The sequence below is a fragment of the Myotis myotis genome, unplaced genomic scaffold (genome assembly GCF_014108235.1).
Source record: "Myotis myotis isolate mMyoMyo1 unplaced genomic scaffold, mMyoMyo1.p scaffold_m19_p_13, whole genome shotgun sequence".
NCBI classification, from domain to species: domain Eukaryota; kingdom Metazoa; phylum Chordata; class Mammalia; order Chiroptera; family Vespertilionidae; genus Myotis; species Myotis myotis.
In genome coordinates, this window is record NW_023416317.1 from 14,172,258 (window position 1) to 14,191,477 (window position 19,220).

A 19,220-nucleotide genomic window follows, 5' to 3' on the forward strand; every position below is an offset into this window, starting at 1 on the left:
AAATCCCAGATACCTGCTTCCAGCCAGCCTCCACTGGGAGCTTGGGTGGTTGGGGGCCATGGCCAGTCTGAAAATGGCCCTCAGCCCCTAACCCAGGATGGCCAGTCACCCCAGCAGGGACCCCCACCCTGAAGGGGCTGTGGCCAGCCTGCAAACAGCCATCAGCCCCTCACCCAGGCTGGCCAGGCACTCCTATGTAATAAAAGGGTAATATTCAAATTGATCCTAACAGCAGAATGACTGGGAATGACTGGTCACTATAACACACACTGACCACCGGGGGGCATATGCTCAATGCAGGAGCTTCCCCCTGGTGGTCAGTGCGCTCCCACAGGGTGAGCTCTGCTCAGCCACAAGCCAGGCTAACGGCTGCCAGTACAACGGTGGTGGTGGGAGCCTCTCCCGCTCCTCAGCAGCACTAAGGATGTCCCACTGCAGCTTAGGCCTGCTCCCCACTGGCAAGTGGACATCCCCTGAGGACTCCCAAGCGGCCAGAGGGATGTCTGACTGCCAGCTTAGGCCTAATCCCCCAGGGAGCGGGCCTAAGCCACCAGGTGGTTATCCCCTGAGGGGTCCCAGACTGCGAGAGGGCACAGGCCGGGCTGAGGGACACCCCCCTCCCCCGAGTGCACAAATTTTTGTGCACAGGGCCTCTAGTTCTAAATAACGCTGAGGGGGCAGGAGCAGGGTAAAGGGGGTCAATGGGGGAGGCAGGGGAACATCTGTAATACTTTTCAACAATAAAGATAAATTTAAAAAAAGAAAATAAGCCTCAATTTTGCCACTAGATCTTAGGGACTTTACCCTTTTCTCTTGATTGGCTATCTCTTGGGGTTCTTTCATTCATTTTTGATTGAAAGTAGGAAGCCCATTACCAAATTAGGTCACATGTATTTGCATTTCTCCTCATTTTATCTTGGGCTCTTCTATCCTTCAAAATTCCCTACTTTTCAAACATTCTTTTATATCCAGAAGGGAGAAAGCAATAGAATGTTTGAGGAACTGTCTTTATTTTTTTTCTTTAGGTTATTGAGATAGAGTCTGCACAAGTAGAAGCAAAAAGAAAGTTTGTGAAATTAGATGAAGAGGTAGCCAGTGGAAAGGCTGAAGAAGCCCAACTTCTGAAAAATGAGTGCGAAAGTGACTTAGCTGAGGCGATTCCAGCCTTGGAAGCAGCTCTTTCTGCACTGGATACACTAAAGGCAAGCATTTGCATTAGTTACCTTGTGTTTCACCAATAAAGTAAAATTGTGTACAGCTACTTAGTTAATTAGGAGTAGTTTTATTTCAGTGGATGATATTATATTGTTTTTGTCCAGTTAAATTGAACTTGACTTTTTTTTTAAATCCTTACCTGAGGATATGTTTTTAGGGGTTTTTAAAAAGAGATTGAGGAAGGGGGGCAGGGAGAGAGAAAGAGAGAGAGAGAGAGAGAGAGAGAGAGAGAGAGAGAGAGAGGAGAGAGATATGAGATAGAAACATCTCAGTTGCTTCCCATACGAGGCCCAACCAGGAATCGAACCCACAACCTTTTTGGTGTATGGGACTACATTCCAACCAACTAAGCCACGCAACCAGGACTGGAACTTGACTCTTAACAGCTCCTCTTTGATATATTATATTATTTTTTGCTTTTCATATATTATTTATAATTTTCATTCAGGATATTCCAATGAAAATGGAACAGACTCCAAGAGGCCAAAGTAGTTCTGTACATGGACCAGGAGGCATATGTTAAACCAGAGGCCCAGTGCATAGATTCGTACACTGGTGGGGTCCCTCGGTCTGGCCCAGGACCCCTCGGGGGATGTCAGATAGCCAGTTTTGGCCCAATACCCACAGGCCTGATCCAGACAGGAGGGAGCCCAATCCTGTACATTGAGCATCTTCCCCTTGGTGGTCAGTGCGCGTCATAGTGACTGGTTGACCATTTGAACAATAGAATGGTTGCTTAGGCTTTTATATAGAGAGATAGTGTGGAGCTACCCTTCTGCAGCCTCCTGAGCATGTACATACAGAAGAACTTAAAGATCTCCATACAGATGTGGGTGGCACTATCTGCATTACACTGTGTTGTATATGACTTCATATAGTATCTCTTTTTTTTTTCTTTTTTTTTTATTGCTTAAAGTATTACAAAGGGTATTACATATGTGTCCTTTTTTCCCCCCGCCCTTGACAGTCCCCTAGCCTCCCCTACCCCCCAGTGTCTTATGTCCATTGGTTATGCTTGTATGCATGCATACAAGTCCTTCGGTTGATGTCTTACCCCCCTCCCTCCTGCCCCCCAACCCTCCCCGGCCTTCCCGCTGCAGTTTGACAATCTGTTTGAGGCAGCTCTGCCTCTGTATCTATTATTGTTCAAAAGTTTATAATGGTCTCTATTATCCATGAATGAGTGAGATCATGTGGTATTTTTCCTTCATTGACTAGCTTATTTCACTTAGCATAATGCTCTCCAGTTCCATCCATGCCGTTGCAAATGGTAAGAGTTCCTTCCTTTTTAGAGCAGCATAGTATTCTATCATGTAGATGTACCACAGTTTTCTAATCCATTCATCTACTGATGGGCACTTAGGCTGTTTCCAGATCTTAGCTATGGTGAATTGTGCTGCTATGAACATAGGGGTGCATATATCCTTTCTGATTGGTGTTTCTGATTTCTTGGGATATATTCCTAGAAGTGGGATCACAGGGATAGAGCGTCAGCCTGCAGACTGAAAGTATCTCTTTGTTTTTAGTGATGAGAGAGAGAATGAGAGAGAGGCCAGTTTGTTCCATTTATTTATGTGTTCACTGGTTGATTCATGTATGTGCCCTGAGGATTAAACCTACAACCTTGACTGGGGATCAAACCCACAATCTTGGCGTGTGATGCTCTAACCAACTGAACTATCTGGCCAGAGCTTTATAAGACTTTAGGCAAGACCAGAACAATCTCATCAAAGGGAGCAGGAAAAATAGCTTATGTTGACTAGGGAGGCCCAGTGTAGTATGGTGGTTCAGTATATTCAGACCACTCTTTGCCTTCTTTTTTTTCTAATTAAAACAATACTTTATGGAAGAATTAAAAAGATACAATAGTGTCAGAGAAAAAGCCATGATCCCACAAGTGGAATATTCTAGCAACATAACTTACAAAAAACTATGCTATAAAAACAGATTGTTGATTAACATAAACTCATAACAAAACACAGAGAGCTATCACAAATGGTGCTGAAATAACACTTGCCTGTTGAATTCTCTCAATACATTAAAAATCTCCTCAGAGACCAAATTACTTTAAATTTTCTTAAAAGACAATTTATTATAGCCTTGTTTTCTTCTCATTAGTCATAAAAATAATCCAATGAAGAAAAGAATGCAACTTCTAAATAACTTACATAAAATGGTACTAATGTATGGCAATACTTTGGTTTAATACGTTGGTTATTATTTAAACAGCACACAACAATCTATTGTTATGACAAATTCTTACCACAATGCGATATTCCATGTGTTACATGTATCAAAACCCACTGTATGTCACTGTCATGACATATATAAGATTAACAACCTAAGGCTAACAATTTAAATATTGATAACTTTTTAATTAAAAAGGCAACATTTTCAGATCTAATACAAAAATCTATTTAAATTACTACTAGTCCTAGCTGGTATAGCTCAGTGGATAAAGCGTCAGCTTGTGGACTAAAAGGCCCCAGGTTTGATTCCAGTCAAGGATACATGCCTGGGTTGCAGGCTCGATCCCCAGTAGGGGACATGCAGGAGGCAGCCGATCAATGTTTCTCTCTCATCATTGATGTTTCTATCCCTCTCTCTCCCTCTCCTTTCCTCTCTGAAATCAATAATTTTTTTTAAAAGATAAATTACTCCAAAAAAAACCCCACACTAACAACTTATGCTTCTGTTGGCCCAAAGCCATAAAATGCTTGTATCCAATTAAAAAAAAAAAAAAAAGCAATTCTTAGACATTGCAAAATTTTTTAAAACTTTAGGCAGAGATTCAGGCTGTTTATTCATTTAACCTTTGTAATCAATAGGAGAGAATAATTAAAGGATTTATGGTAAAAGTATTTCTATTTTTGCTTTGCTTATATTAAAGAAATACTAAAGGTCTGGGGATCGAACCTGCAACCCAGGTACATGCCCTTGACTGGGAATCGAACCCGCAACCCTCTGGTGTGGTATGACACTCTAACCACTCAACAACACCAGCTAGGGCTCTAAGTATTTATTAAGTGAATTAGTGAGAAAATTTAGACCTACTTGGCCTGACCACAATCCATAAGCCACTACCAATGTATAAAAAATGTTTTCAATATCCATAGCAAATTAATACAAAGAATAATGTAGTGAGTTTTTACATTAAAACCAAATTTACCTACTTGCCTTTTTTTCTAATCAGTGCCCTAACTTTAATGTAAGTGACCTGACAAGATGATGAGTTCAACGGATGGATAATTCAGCATCTCACAGGACCAAATTCTATCTGATTTTCAGTTAAGATCAGCCTTGTAGTTTTAAGATATGAGATGATTTTTATTTATTTTTATTGATTTCAGAGATGAAGGGAAAGAGATAGAAACATCAATGATGAGAGAGAATCATTGACCAGCTGCCTCCTGCACGCCCCACACTGGGTTTCAAGCCTGCAACCCAGGCACGTGCCTCAACTGGGAATCGAACTCTGACCTCCTGGTTCATAGGTCGATGCTCACCACTGAGCCACGCCAGCCAGGCAAGACATGAGATTATTTCAGGGCATTTATAGAAATGTCCTAGTGCTCTCACTGTGCTGTGAGTCAGGAATTAAAAACCCTGAGCTTATTTTCTTCCTGTCTGCTCTCTGGCACATTTAAAGGCCACATTCTATCTAGTGGTCTTTCTTCATTTTCTCCTTAGACATTTATCATAGCAGTCAGTCCTTCTGACAAAGCCTTGTTTTTAATAAGCACTCCATTGTAGATGATCATGAGCATTAATCTAAGTAACTATTTTATCACATGGACATTCAGTACTCCATTCTCTGAAACTCACAGGATTCTTAATGTTTTCAAACCCCTCCAGCTATTGGATTTAATCAATATTAGGTTCTCCTTTCATTGTGAGTTTGTTGCTTGCACCATTCTTGGTGTCAAATATTGTATTTGATATGACTTAGGGTTCAGTTGCAGAGAAGAGAATTGACTCTATTTAGTATAAGCAGATAGTACTCTTTCGAGAATTTTACAAATGGATTATAGAATTGTTGGAAGAGCTGAAGAAACAGATCATAGGCTGAGCTGTCAGGAATGATTCAAAGCCCAATTGCAGAAATAGTCTACCAGAGGACCCTCTGAATCAAAAGCTTTCAGAGCCTTCCTACAGAGCTACACCATCTCTACTATAATCCATGTGGGCAAAATAGATGTCTCACACTCTGCCCATTTCCCCACTTACTCATTCTGAGTTCTTTTATCATTCAAGTGATCTGATGGTGGAACCTAATGACCTCTCACAACTCTAGTTGCATGGGAAACTAAAATATATAGTTGTTAGCTTTCTAGCAATTGCAAGAGAGGTCAGAGGATATTGGAGTGGATATTAAGTAAGTGAATCTATTGTATCTGTCATAACAATATATACCTTTTTAAAAAATAAGTTTGGAATTGGTACCTACCTCTGCTTACATTTTGGGGGGAGGGAGTTAAAACTAATCCTATATAATAAAAGCCTAATATGCTAAGTTTCCAGTCATCTGGTCATCCGTTCAACCAATCAAAGCATAATATGCTAATGATATGTTAAGGCTACTCAACCACTTCATATGATGTGCACTGACTACTAGGGGGCAGATAGTTGACCGGTTGACCAGTTGCTATGATGTGCATTGACCATCAGGGGGCAGACACTCCAACTGGTTGGTTAGCTTGCTGCTGGGGTCCAGCTAAGGGACTGAGTGAGACGGGCTGGACTTGCCTTGGAGCCCTCCCACTCTCCCTCCCCAGCCCCAATCGTGCAGTGGTGGGGTCCCTCAGCCTGGCCTGCACCCTCTCGCAATCCAGCACCCCTCAGGGGATGTCAGAAAGTCGGTTTCGGCCCAATCACACAGGCCAGGCCGAGGGACCCCACTGGTGCACGAATTTGTGCACCAGGCCTCTAATATCTATAATAATAAAAGCGTTATATGCTATTTAGACTGGACGTCCTCCCGGACGACCTTCTGGACGAAGCCAGGGCTGTGAGGGAAGCCCAGGTCCCGGGTGCCAGAAGGAAGCCAGTGCCAGCAGCCAGGGGAAGGAAGGCCTACGCTTGCATGATTTCATGCATTGGGCCTCTAGTTTACATATAAGAAAATATAGAATTAAGTCTTTGTCTAAACTAGGGTTCTTAACCTGGGTTCCATGTAAGGGCTTGGTGTGTGATTACATACAAATTTTGTGTTTATGTGAAAAAAAAATATATTTTCTGGAAAGTTTATAGCTGTCATAATATTCTCATAAGGATCTATAATCTTCCAGATGTTTGAACACCATTGCTGTTAATCTGCGCTAAATTCTCTATTGTTTATTATAGTAATGCAAAGCAAAAAACAATTACAATTTCAAATGAAAATTGATGCATTTCTCCAATATTATTTTAAAAGTGTACTATTTAGAAATAAACTATTCTGAAGATATCCTATTTTCTTTCAATTTAGCCAGCTGACATTACAATTGTGAAATCAATGAAGAATCCTCCATCTGGTGTTAAGCTAGTTATGGCTGCTATTTGTGTCATGAAAGATATAAAACCAGAAAAAATTACAGATCCTTCAGGAACTGGAGGAAAGGTAATAACTAGACACAGATTTAAATTATGTGCATGAATGTACAGAATACTTTATAGCAACTACTGTCAGGTTAAATGTCAATAGTACCCAGTCCAGGGAAGAAACATTGTCTTCCAGATTAAATGGATTCAGAATAAATTATGGAAAACATTATCTATATTTATTCCAGAGCAAAGCTAAGGCAGTATAGCATCAGAAAAATGTGGATCCAATTGATTCCATCTCCTTTTCTGCCTATGTAGGGATCCTCACTCTCATGGGGTTGGGATTGAATGAGCACTGGGATTCCTGTGCTTTTCCAGCAAGGATTCTCAAGAATCTGATATATAGTATAACCACATTGGTGTTGTTTCTGAGTATTCAAAATTCTGCTGTGTTACAGTCTAGTGAGGTTGTTAAAAGCATGTGCTCTGGAGCCAGAATGCCTGTCTTCAGGAATCCCAATCCTATCAGTAATGTGATCTTCAGCAATATGCTTAATCTCTGTGAAACTATAAAAAAAGAGTTATCAAAAAATAAATACATGAAAGGAAAAAAAGAGGGTTATCATAGTACTTGCCTCATAAAATTAATGAGAATTAGATTAGTTAATACATATAAAGCTCTTATATATAAAGCTTTACAAACAGTAAGCTCACAATACAAATTAGCTGTTACAGATCATTTATTATTCAAGGCTATATCCCTTAAAAAAGGAAGGCATTGCATCCATCCTAAAGTAAAGTTATAGACTTATTTTCTTTTTAGGTTTTTATACTTGGGTTAGAATCCCTGAATTGGAGAATTGAGATTATTTTTTTGGTCATTCTATCCTCCTTTGAGATAATAAAGAAAATAAATAGGCTCTTACCTAACCAAGTTATTTTCATTGACACACACACACTCACACACCACGTATCATTTCTCTTTCAATGTTTAATTTTTATAATTTAATGTGTAATTTCATGTTCAAATTTTAAACATTTGATATGTAAAACAGGATCTTGGGGAGAGGAGTCTTTTATTTCCAAGAAGACAAAAGTTAATATTTTCACAGTATATAGTTTTTCTGGAAAGTATATCTTAAACTTCAAGAAGAAAAATCTTATAGAAACCATCTTTAATTATACATTTAATAAGTTTGCAAAATTTTATTTATAGATATTTGATTACTGGGGGCCTAGCAAAAAACTTCTGGGAGATATGAATTTCTTAAGAGATTTGAAAGAATATGACAAGGACAACATTCCAGTGAGTTTCATTGAATTTTTTTTACTAAATGTAACTTTGCTGAGATGTATAAGATCTTTAATATTATGTGATACTACCTATAATAATAAGAGCATAATATGCTAATTAGACCGGACGTCCGGACAAAGCCACGGCGGGTGGAGGCCAAGGCAGGGGCAACAGAGGCCCCCTGGCCACAGCAGCAGCAGGCGGGGGCTGGGGCCAAGGCCCTTGCACGAAGTTTGTCATTGGGCTTCTAGTATAAAACAAGGAGATATTCCATTTTGGATTAAAATAATAAAGGGACATTCCATTTGTTACTATTTTATGAATTCTCATAATTCATAGACCCACTCTTATTGCCAACCACTGAAAGTCATTTAATAATTTACTGTTTTAGTGTAAAAATTCTTTTTTTTTAATATATTTTATTGATTTTTTTATAGAGAGGAAGGGAGAGAGATAGAGAGCTAGAAACATCGATGAGAGAGAAACATCGATCAGCTGCCTCCTGCACACCCCCCACTGGGGATGTGCCCGCAACCCAGGTACATGCCCTTGACCGGAATCGAACCCGGGACCCTTCAGTCCGCAGGCCGACGCTCTATCCACTGAGCCAAACCGGTTTCGGCGTAAAAATTCTTTAAGAGTTTTCATATAATAGTTTATTAACCAGATACACAAATTTATGAGAGATAAAGTATATATCATTCTTTTCCATCTGTACCTTTGTTTATTTATTAATATTTAATTGTCCTTTCTTCTTGTCTTCATGTTTTCTTAATCCGCAAAAGTCTTTTAATTTTTTTAGAAGAAATATTTTCCCTCAATATCTATAACAAGTTTGCATATTTTGCTCAAAAATGACTTATATTTCAGCTATAATTATGCTTATTTTAAAATTATCTCAAAGTACTGACTGGTTTTTAAAGACAACATAACTTTTTTATACAAAATTTTTTTACTATGTGTGATTATTTTTCACCTCATAATTGTGTAATATATGTTGAAACTTTAAGATCTGATCTAAATCTTTGTTTTGTAGGTGAATGTCATGCAGAAGATTCGTGGTGACTATTTAACAAACCCTGAATTTGACCCCCCTAAGATTGCTAAGGCTTCTTCTGCAGCTGAGGGTCTGTGTAAATGGATCATGGCTATGGAAGTATATGACAGAGTTGCAAAGGTATTTTGAGGATCAACATATCCATTTTCTATTGAAATATTCCCAGAAATTAAAATCTATGCATGTATTTGCTAGTTAAGACTTTTCTAAAAGTGCTACCAGAAAGAATTGTCCTGCTGCAGCATAAACATCAGACATCAAGTATCTAGTACAGCTGTGGGCAAAGTACAGCCCGCAGGCTGGATCCGGCCCGTTTGAAATGAATAAAACTATTGAAAAAAAAGACTGTACCCTTTTATGTAATGATGTTTACTTTGAATTTATATTAGTTCACACAAACACTCCATCCATGCTTTTGTTCCGGCCCTCCGGTCCAGTTTAAGAACCCATTGTGGCCCTCGAGTCAAAAAGTTTGCCCACCCCTGATCTAGTAGGTGAAGAGAATACTTTGATGTGATATACCCTGGATGGGGCTGTGTGAGTGGTGGTGCTATGGGAGCAGGGATGACCACTGAAATTGGCCAGACTGACCTATAACCATTGGAACCTGGGCCAAAAGAGAATTGGAGTTTGATGAGGGATGGGCAGAAACAGAAAAATCCAAAACTTAAAGGGCGAAGTGACAGATTAAAAAAATAATTCAAAGGATTAGAAGTAAGAAGAGCCAAGTAGGGTTAAGAGGTAGAGCATGGGAAGATCCCCTAAAGCAATGGCATGCATTGAAAGGAAACCTGTTATGGAGTAGCCCCTGGGGCCAACTTCCTGGGAGAGCAGAGAATGATTTTAAGAGCATTTTGTAAATTTGGCTAGCAGAGGACCAGGAAAACACTGTAGCTTGCAGAATTCTACCCAGGGAAGCAGGAAATATAAATAAAAAGGCAGGTAAACATACATGGTAGCATGTGTTTAGAACAACCTGAGTATAGAATGAGTGATCAGCTGTAACAATTGGGTAGGTACTCCTAATAATGTTAGTTTCAGAGGAGTAGACCTGTATACACCTGTTAAAGAAATAAAATTAATTTTACTTGGTATGCTCTTCCATTGAACCTCTTGTCCCTCCCCACAGTAGTCTCATACCAGGTCTGCAAGCTCTTAACCCACAAGACATGTAGAATCTTCTGGATCCTTTCCATTAAGCAGAGAAGCCAAAGTATTCAGGTTCTTTCCTGACTTCCCAGTCTACACCTCCACACTACCATTTTAATTCAGTGTTAAAGGGAGGTATCCAGCAAGGTCTCCAAAGTCAAAAGTAGAAAGTGGGTTTTCCTACTTTTTATCTATTTATTTAATACCAGAGGCCGGTGCATGAAATTCATACATGGGGGTGGGAGGGTAGTCCCCTCAGCCCAGCCTGCACCCTCTCCAAACTGGGACCCCTTGGGGGATGTCTGACTGCCTGTTTAGACCCGATCCCAGGGCCGGCAGTCAGACATCCCTCTCACAATCCTGGACCGCTGGCTCCTAATTGCTCACCTGCCTGCCTGCCTGGTCGCCCCTAACTGCCCCCTTGCCCCTGCCTGCCTGATCACCCCTCACTGCCTCCGCATGCTGGCCTGATTGCCCCTAAACTATCCCCCCTGCTGGCCTGGTCGCCCCTAACTTCCCCCTGTTGCCAGCCAGGTCACCCCCAACTGCCCTCTTCCTGCCAACCTGGTTGCTCCTAACTGCCACCCCTGCCGGCATGGTCACCCTTACTGTCCCCCCTGCCGACCTGGTGGCCTCTGTTGACCTGGTTTCCCCTCATGGCCCCTCCAGGTCACCTTTACTGCCCCCCTCTGCTGGCCTGGTCACCCCCAACTGCCCCCCTCCCGCTGGCCTAGTTGCCCCTTACTGCCCCCACTGCCAGCCTAATTGCCCCTAACTGCCCCCCCCCCGCAGGCCTGGTTGCCCCTCATGGCTCCCCCGCTGGCCTGGTCGTACCACACAGCCTGCTGTTCAGTCGTTTGGTCGTCCCTCACTAACCCCCCTGCCGGCCTGTTCGTAGGCAGCCATCTTGTGAGGGCATGAGGGTTAATTTGCATATTATCTCTTTATTATATAGGATATCCCCCTTCAAGATTTCAGCCAATAGAAGAGATAGTGAGACATTCAGTGTCTGATACCGTGCCTCCCTTTTTCCTCTTTGCCTTCACATTTATTCATGGCAGAAGGCTTAGGTTTCCCTTCTTTCAAATATACATACTCTCTTTGGTCATCTAAATTCTTCCTACCAATGGCTTATAGTACACTCAAAGATAAAGTTGCAAACCCTATTCTTTTTTTCTTTTTTCCAGCCACAGTTTACATTCATTATGCACCAGTTTCAGATCTACAGCAAAGTGGCTGGAAAACCATGCTCTCCTCAGAGTGGTCCCTGGCTGCCCTAAGCACCCAGCTGGCCCCATACCCCGTTATCTCAACATTGCTGAATATATTCTCCATGCTGCAATCCACATCTCTGTGACTGTTTTGCAACCATCAATTTGTACTGCTTAATCCCTTTACCTTTTCACCTAGCTTCCTGACCCTCCTCCCCTCTCTTCTGTTTCTATGAGTCTGTTTCTCATTTGCTTGGTAAACCCCTTTCTTGATACACTAATGAGCATAATAAAATTAGAACTTTTTCTCTCAACAAAAATGTGGCTTTTCAAGATTTATTGAGGAAAATTCAGTTTTGGTAGTGAAATTGAACATCAAGGTCTCACCTGACTGAGAAGATCACAGACTTGGAAATGCAAAGAACAAAACAAAATAGAAAACCAACACCAACAAAAAGCACATTCATGTATTTTAAACATTTATAATTTGATTACATATTTTTCTCTGTTTTTGGCAACTGTTCAATGGCAACTTATTTAGAGACATATATTGTGTCATTTTTTTTTGCTACATATTGTGACATTTTGTTGGTTCAGAATAATTTATCTGTTTTACATATGACAGTGTACTAGTCCAGAATGATTTATATATTTTACAAAATATATAAAGATATTTTAATTTACTTATGTATAAAAAGATGTAAGATTTAAGGCAAAATGTTTATTTTATATAATTTTTTATTATAAGTAACAAGTGAATTTATAATAATAAATGTTTTAAATTCATAATATCTATAAAGGATTATATAAGATGTCAATTTTACAGAGTATACATCACAGCTATATCATATATTATTCCCAAACAGGTAGTGGCTCCTAAGAAAGCCCGTTTAACAGAAGCTCAGAAGGGCTTAGCTGAGATAATGGAAATTTTGAATCAGAAGAGAACAGAATTGGCAGAAGTTGAACATCATTTGGAAAATTTACAAAATATATTTTCTGAAAAAACTGAGGAAAAGGCTCGTTTAGAAGATCAGGTGGAACTGTGTGCTAAGAAGCTTGAAAGAGCCTCAAAACTAATTGGAGGACTGGGTGGAGAAAAATCAAGGTCATATTTCTGCTTATTTTAGCAACATATAAAAATGTCAGGCTTGAATATGTGACTTTATTTGATATTTATTATGATCATTGATTTTAAAATGTCTGGTTGAAAATATGGGACATTCTACAAGGCACCTAGCCAAGGTTCTCCAAAAAGAATATCAATGTCAAAAAACATTGTTTGGAACTTGCTTTCAAATGTTTAAAAAGAGAAGCAAATAAGGGAAGTGATCATTTTTATTGATTTTAGAGAGAGGGAAGGAGAGAAAGAGGAACATCTATGTGAGAGAGAAACATTGACTTGTTGCACTCCACACATGCCCCGAGTGTGGATCAAAACCACATCCTAGGTATGTGCCCTGACAGGAATCAAATCCACCACCTTTTGGTGTATGGGGTAATGCTCCAACCAACTTAGCCATACTGGCCAGGGCAGGAAATGGTAATTTTTAATCTAAATGGTGAGTAGGTGGGTAATCACTGTACAGGTCTTTCTAGTTTTACATATATGTTCAAAATTTTTCATGATAAAATGTTGGGGGTGGAGAGTAATGGATATATGGCTCACTCTGTTGAAATTTATTTCAAAGAGGATATAACTGGCTTGATCTAACCATGCCAGTTGGTTTTGTTCTAATTACTTATTTGTACTGGCCAGCCTGCTACCTCACTTATTAATTATATTTGTTGAATGAATAGCATGATAAAGTAATATGCCTTTACCTTCGTAGTGCAGATGTGATGGTTTTGGAATGTACTTTCTTCGCAAAGTTTTCATTAAATGGAAAAATATTAACCCTAGCAATAGTATATCATCTTCTATACAACTTAAATATAATTTTGGGTAATGAATTGCAGACTAACAAAAAATACTGAAACAGTAAATACTGAAACCACTATGATACCATCGTAATTAGCTAGTTATTAATAATAGGAAAGGAACAAAGGGGAAAACCAGACATTATAGGCATGTCATTTAGGCAGCTTCACCAGGAAGCTGCAACTTTACACTCCCCAGGGAACCACTGCTATGTTCTCTGCAAAGTACTTGTGGAAGCGGGCAGAACAAAAGGAAGATAGACACATGCCCAGGAAAGTTGGAGTGACCAGGGACTAGGAGAGGTGCCTGTCAGTAAAACCTAGGGACAGAGATAGTTGGTCAGAATGGGCATCATCACTGCAAGCCCACAAAAATTTGCAAATACATAATCCCCTAAACAAAGGAATTCTCTTTCTTGTTGCACTTGACTCTTGGCTTGTGCTTCCTTTTGCTCCTGCTTCCTTGTATTTGTCCTATGGTCCACAGCCATGTGGACCGCATATATAATGGACAAATGGACTGCTTTGGGAAACACAAGCTAAGCTAGCCTGATGCTGGACTTGATTCTGCTCCAATATGGAAAGGAAACTCTAGAGACTGGCCCCAGCTACACTTCTTCTATGACTGGACTAAGGGAAATGGGACTTTGGAAACTCAGGGATTTAATTCCACCCAAATAAAAATAATTTGTTCTCCAATATGAGTCTTAGAAAATTTTTTTCTTGGGATATTGCAAGAAATCCAACCATACTAGCAACCGGGGAAGAGAAGATCTCTCCTATCCTGTAACAACTAGACCAAATCATCCTGAAGAAAATTATTAGACAAAATGCTGGGGGGTTTTGTTTCTGCTTATTCTGAAGGGCCAAATTCTGAAAACAACAACAACACCTAATATTCTGATAGTGAAAGGTGGATTGTCATTTGTTTAGCATAGATATGTGTTAGAGCATGCTAGAGCTATAAGGGACCTGATCTCATTTTATAGGTAAGCAAGTGTCCAATATTTCACGGCTTTTTGTTATAGAATCTGAGCTAGAAGCTCCTTGCCCTTTCAATTACTGTCTTCCATCATTCTCTATGGTAAGGCTATTTTACCTTTGGTTTATCTCATAGATGGTCTCAAGCTGCAGATGACCTCCAAATAGTATATGAAAATTTGACTGGCGATGTCTTGGTATCAGCAGGAGTAATAGCCTACCTTGGTGCTTTTACTTCTGGCTTTCGACAAACATGTACAGAAAATTGGAGCATGTTGTGCAAGGTAATGGTTTTATATTTCATACGTTTCTTTTTAGATCATTCAAATAATAAGTTGGGATATTTGGGGGGGAAAGATGATAATAAGGACAGAGAAGTGAAGAAATAACTGAAAGTATAAGGTCTTTTTTTCCTTCTTGTTGGATCAGTAAAGTACTTCCATAGTATAACTTTCTCTTTTTTTTCTTCTTCTTCTAATATATTTTATTTTTTACTTTCTTTTTACAATTTTTAAAATTGTTCAATTACAGTTGATATTCAATATTACAATAGTTTCAAGTGAACAACATAGTGGTTAGATCTTTATATAACTTACAGGTGATCCCCACAATAAGCCTAGTACCTCCTTGACACTATACATGGTTATTACTATACTAGAGGCCTGGTGCATGAAATTCGTGCAAGAGCAGGCCTTTGCAGCCGGGCCTTGATCCCTCCCTTGCAGACACAGTAGCTGCCTCGATCCCACAGCTGCAGCCCCGGCTTCTTCCAGAAGGTCATCCAGAAGGACGTCTGGATAGTCGTTCCGCTGTTTGGCCGTTCAGTCGATTTGCATGTTACACTTTTATTATTATAGATTGTTGACTATATTCCCTATGCTGTGCTTTATATCCCTGTGATAGTCCAACTTTCAATTCAGGTGTTTTTTTCTGTTCCTTATAGTTATTAAATAATATCTAATGACAAATCAATATTTTAATTTGAAAAATATTTTGATCAACAAGATGAAAGAAAATATCAGATATTTGTTTATTTCTTACAGGAGAAAAAATTCCCATGTTCAGAGGAGTTCTCATTGAGTAAGACCCTGGGTGATCCAGTAAAAATTAGAGCTTGGAATATTGCTGGATTACCAACAGATACTTTCTCCATAGATAATGGAGTGATTGTTAATAACTCCAGGCGTTGGTAAGGAACATAAAATATATTTATTTTTCAGTAATTTTATTTGAAAGTTGTTTTCAAACATAGAGAAAGGTTGCAAAGATTTTAGAGTAAGTACGCACATAACTACCACCTCCTAGATCCTAAATTAACATTTCATTTTTCTTGATGTTTTAACAAATATTTATCCATTCCTCTATCCATTCATCAAATCATCCTTTTTATGTGTTTCAAAATAAGTTGAAGACATGGATGTAGTTTCCCTAATACTTCATCCATGTATATCATAAACTAAAGTTCAATATTATGTATGCTTTTTTTCTTTTGAGGTAAAATTAGCATTAAATTTAATACCTAATATTTAAGAACACCATTCCATGAGTTCTTTACAAAGTGTATACAAAAGTGTGCACTTATACAATCCAAACCTCTGTCAAGATACAGAACATGACTTCCAGGAAGTTCTCTTATGTCCCTTCTCAGTAAATCCTCACCCTCACCCCACCATAGGAAATTATTATTCTGATTATTTCCACCATAGATTAGTTTTGACTGTTCTAGAACTTCATATTAACAAATCATACTGTACATACTCTTTTGTGCAAGGTTTCTTCTACACACCATGATATGCCTATTTTTTGTTGCTGAGTGGTATTGCACTGTAGGACTGTGTCACTGTTTATGCATTCTCCTGTCGATGGGCACCTGGGCTCTTTCTAGTTTTTGGCTATTCAGTGTATTTATTAACTAGGTATTTATGTCCATTTTCAAGATACTATAATTTATGCAGTTTCATGGATACCTTTTAAAATTACTATCAATAGTGTGATAATTATATGAATATTCCAAATGGTTTTTATTGTTATCCTTTCATTTATATTACTTTGGAAAATTACTCTCATCTGAGAAATAGTTTCCTATAAATGCTTATTCAGTCATGTTGTCATCTAATTTTAAAAATCTTCTCTTGCCGAAACCGGGTTGGCTCAGTGGATAGAGCGTCGGCCTACGGACTGAAGGGTCCCAGGTTCGATTCCGGTCAAGGGCGTGTGCCTGGGTCGCGGGCACATCCCCAGTGGGAGGTGTGCAGGAGGCAGCTGATCGATGTTTCTCTCTCATTGATGTTTCTAACTATCTCTCTCCCTTCTTCTCTGTAAAAGATCAGTGAAATATATTTTTAAAAAAAAATCTTCTCTTGGGACCATATCTCAAACCTACTGTTAGGCACTACTGAGCTCTTACATTCATGAGGTACTGTTTTAAGTGCCCTATGTTCTCACAAACTCCTGAGTTAGGTGTTATTATTATTATTCCATTTTACAGATGAGGAAATTGAGACCCAGAGTGATTTAGTAATTTGAAAGTTAGTAAGATAACTGAGCTAATGAATGGTGGAGTTAGAATTTTAACCCAGGCAATTTAACTTCCAATTCTTAATCACTATGTTAAGTAAAATGTGGAATAGGATATCACACTCACGATCTTTAAAAATGAAGCTCTGCCGGTGTGGCTCAGCAGTTGAGCATCAACCCAGGAACCAAGAGGTCATCAGTTTGATTCCTGGTCAGAGCACATGCCCAGGTTGTGGGCTCTATCCCCAGTAGGAGGTGTGCAGGAGGCAGCCAATCAATGATGTTTCTCACTCATAGATGTTTCTATCTCTATATTCCTCTTCCTTCCTCTCTCTCTAAAAGTCAATAAAACATATTAAAACTATCATGGAAATTTCAGTTTTCTTTTGGAATATAAGATACATTAAAGTTGCATTACAAATCAGTGAGGAAGGCCCAACCATTGTGGCTCAGTGGTTGAGTGTCAGCCTATGAACCAGGAGGTCACGGTTCAATTCCCAGTCAGAGCATATACCGGGTTGTGGGGACGATCCCCAGTGTGGGGCATGCAGGAGGCAGATGATCAATGATTCTCTCTCATCGATGTTTCTATCTCTCCCTCTTTCTGAAATCAATAAAAGTATATTAAAAATGAAACAAACCAGTGAGGAAGGATAGGTAACTCAATAAACAGTGCTGATATAAATGACTATCATTATAAAAAAAATAAATCCTTACCTTTCATCACAAGCACCTGAATGCCCCTGATACAGAGGTGGTCTCTCTCTACATTTTTACTCTTCCTGGATGTACTCTGTGCTTGTTTTGGGGGCAGAGTGGGACTCTGTTATTCTGGTTCTTAGTCTTAGGAAGGCCCTTGTGCAGGCTAGGACTTATTCAGCCTTTCTTCCCCTCCTTCCTATGACTGCTTAATTCTGCCTTCTACCTATGGTTGGTCTTGAACAGGAGTTTCCCACCCTTCTCCTGGGGTGGGAGATCTCTACTTGGTAAAGGTTGGTAAAGGTATAATGTTTTTAGCCCAAGACATTTTTCTGCCCAATACTCCCACCCAACCCTGGGATTAAGTTTTTCTTTTGCTCTTGCTCAAGCTACAATGTGTGTTTTGTCCTTCCTTCTTCCAGGATTCCCAGGCATAATTTTGGCCCAATACATGTTAATTTCCCAGCTTGGAGTTCCTAGGTTACATAGATAGTATAAACTTGCATCCTATACCTGCATGAAATGTAAACCCATGGTTCCAGATTCTCAGGGGACTTTTTCCCAGCTAGAGATGAGACAGGCATCAAAACACTTCCTTCTTGTCTCTTTATGCATAGAGTTGGGATTTTTTCTCTCTATGATTTCACTAACCTTTTGTGGGTTTAAGCTTACTACAGGGCTCTCAGTTCTAGCTTCTTGCTACATATGGCTCAAGGCACCTGTAGGTTATTAGAATTGATACTCCCCAAGGCTAGCTACCATTTCAGCTCACACAATTACTGTTCTGGAATTCTTTTGTCTGTGTTTCTGGCACCTGTGTTTTTCTGGATGTTTGTATTATGTGTGTATGTGTCTCTTAAATGCATGTCAACTATTTATTTTTAAAATTCCATATTTTATCTACTAGTGAATAAATTAAACTAGGTGGCTGGAGGATTTTTAGATTATTTTGCTAATCAGGTTGCTAGAACCATAGCTTATAGTTAATCAGTCCTTGTTTTGCTTGCTCATAATTTCTAGAAGTTTGTCTGTTTCTAATATTGTGCAATGGTTGAGAGCAGTGCAGATACTGGTGTCAGGCTATTTGGAATCAAATTTTTCTCTATCGCTTTCTATCTTTAGATTTTGGTAACTAGTTGACCTCTCAGAGCCTCAGGTGCACCAACTATAAATGAAGATAATAATTTCTTCCTCATAGGAATGTTGTGAGAAAGTGCTTAAATATAAGTGCTCAATAAATGTTAGTTTTTAAATAATTATCATCTTCAAATACTTCATTTAGTGTCTATATCTCAAATTCTGACTTGCTTACTTTTTAACCACGATGAAAATACTATGCTGCTGGGGTCCAACCCCAGCAGGTCCAGGGGTCCCCAAAGGTGTGGATGGAGTCAGCGAAGAAGGAACGACACAGAGGCAGCGTTCAGTTGATCAGCAGCCTAGCCAGGATCTCTAGCCAAGTTCTGGTCAGGATCTCCAGCGAAGTTCTGGTTAGGATCTCCAGCCAGGTTCTGCGTCCATATTCTCTTGCTAGGTACTCCAGCCAGGTTCTCCAGGTTCTCCAGCCAGGTTCTGTAGCCATGTTCCCTCGCTAGGTTCTCCAGCCAGGTTCAGTCACCAGGTTCTAGTCAGATTCTCTTGGCATGTTCTATCC

At 39.5% G+C, this 19,220-nt stretch overlaps 1 protein-coding gene across 1 annotated transcript in view; it reads left to right on the forward strand.

Moving 5' to 3' along the window:
• Positions 1-19,220, forward strand: part of DNAH12 (dynein axonemal heavy chain 12) — a 233,864-nt gene that overhangs the window by 172,279 nt on the left and 42,365 nt on the right. Inside the window, exons 49-55 of the mRNA XM_036331828.1 lie at positions 1,026-1,202; positions 6,683-6,814; positions 7,955-8,044; positions 9,069-9,209; positions 12,316-12,557; positions 14,487-14,634; positions 15,394-15,539. Of these exons, the coding sequence (XP_036187721.1) occupies positions 1,026-1,202; positions 6,683-6,814; positions 7,955-8,044; positions 9,069-9,209; positions 12,316-12,557; positions 14,487-14,634; positions 15,394-15,539 (1,076 nt within the window). The remainder of the gene's footprint in view (positions 1-1,025; positions 1,203-6,682; positions 6,815-7,954; positions 8,045-9,068; positions 9,210-12,315; positions 12,558-14,486; positions 14,635-15,393; positions 15,540-19,220) is intronic.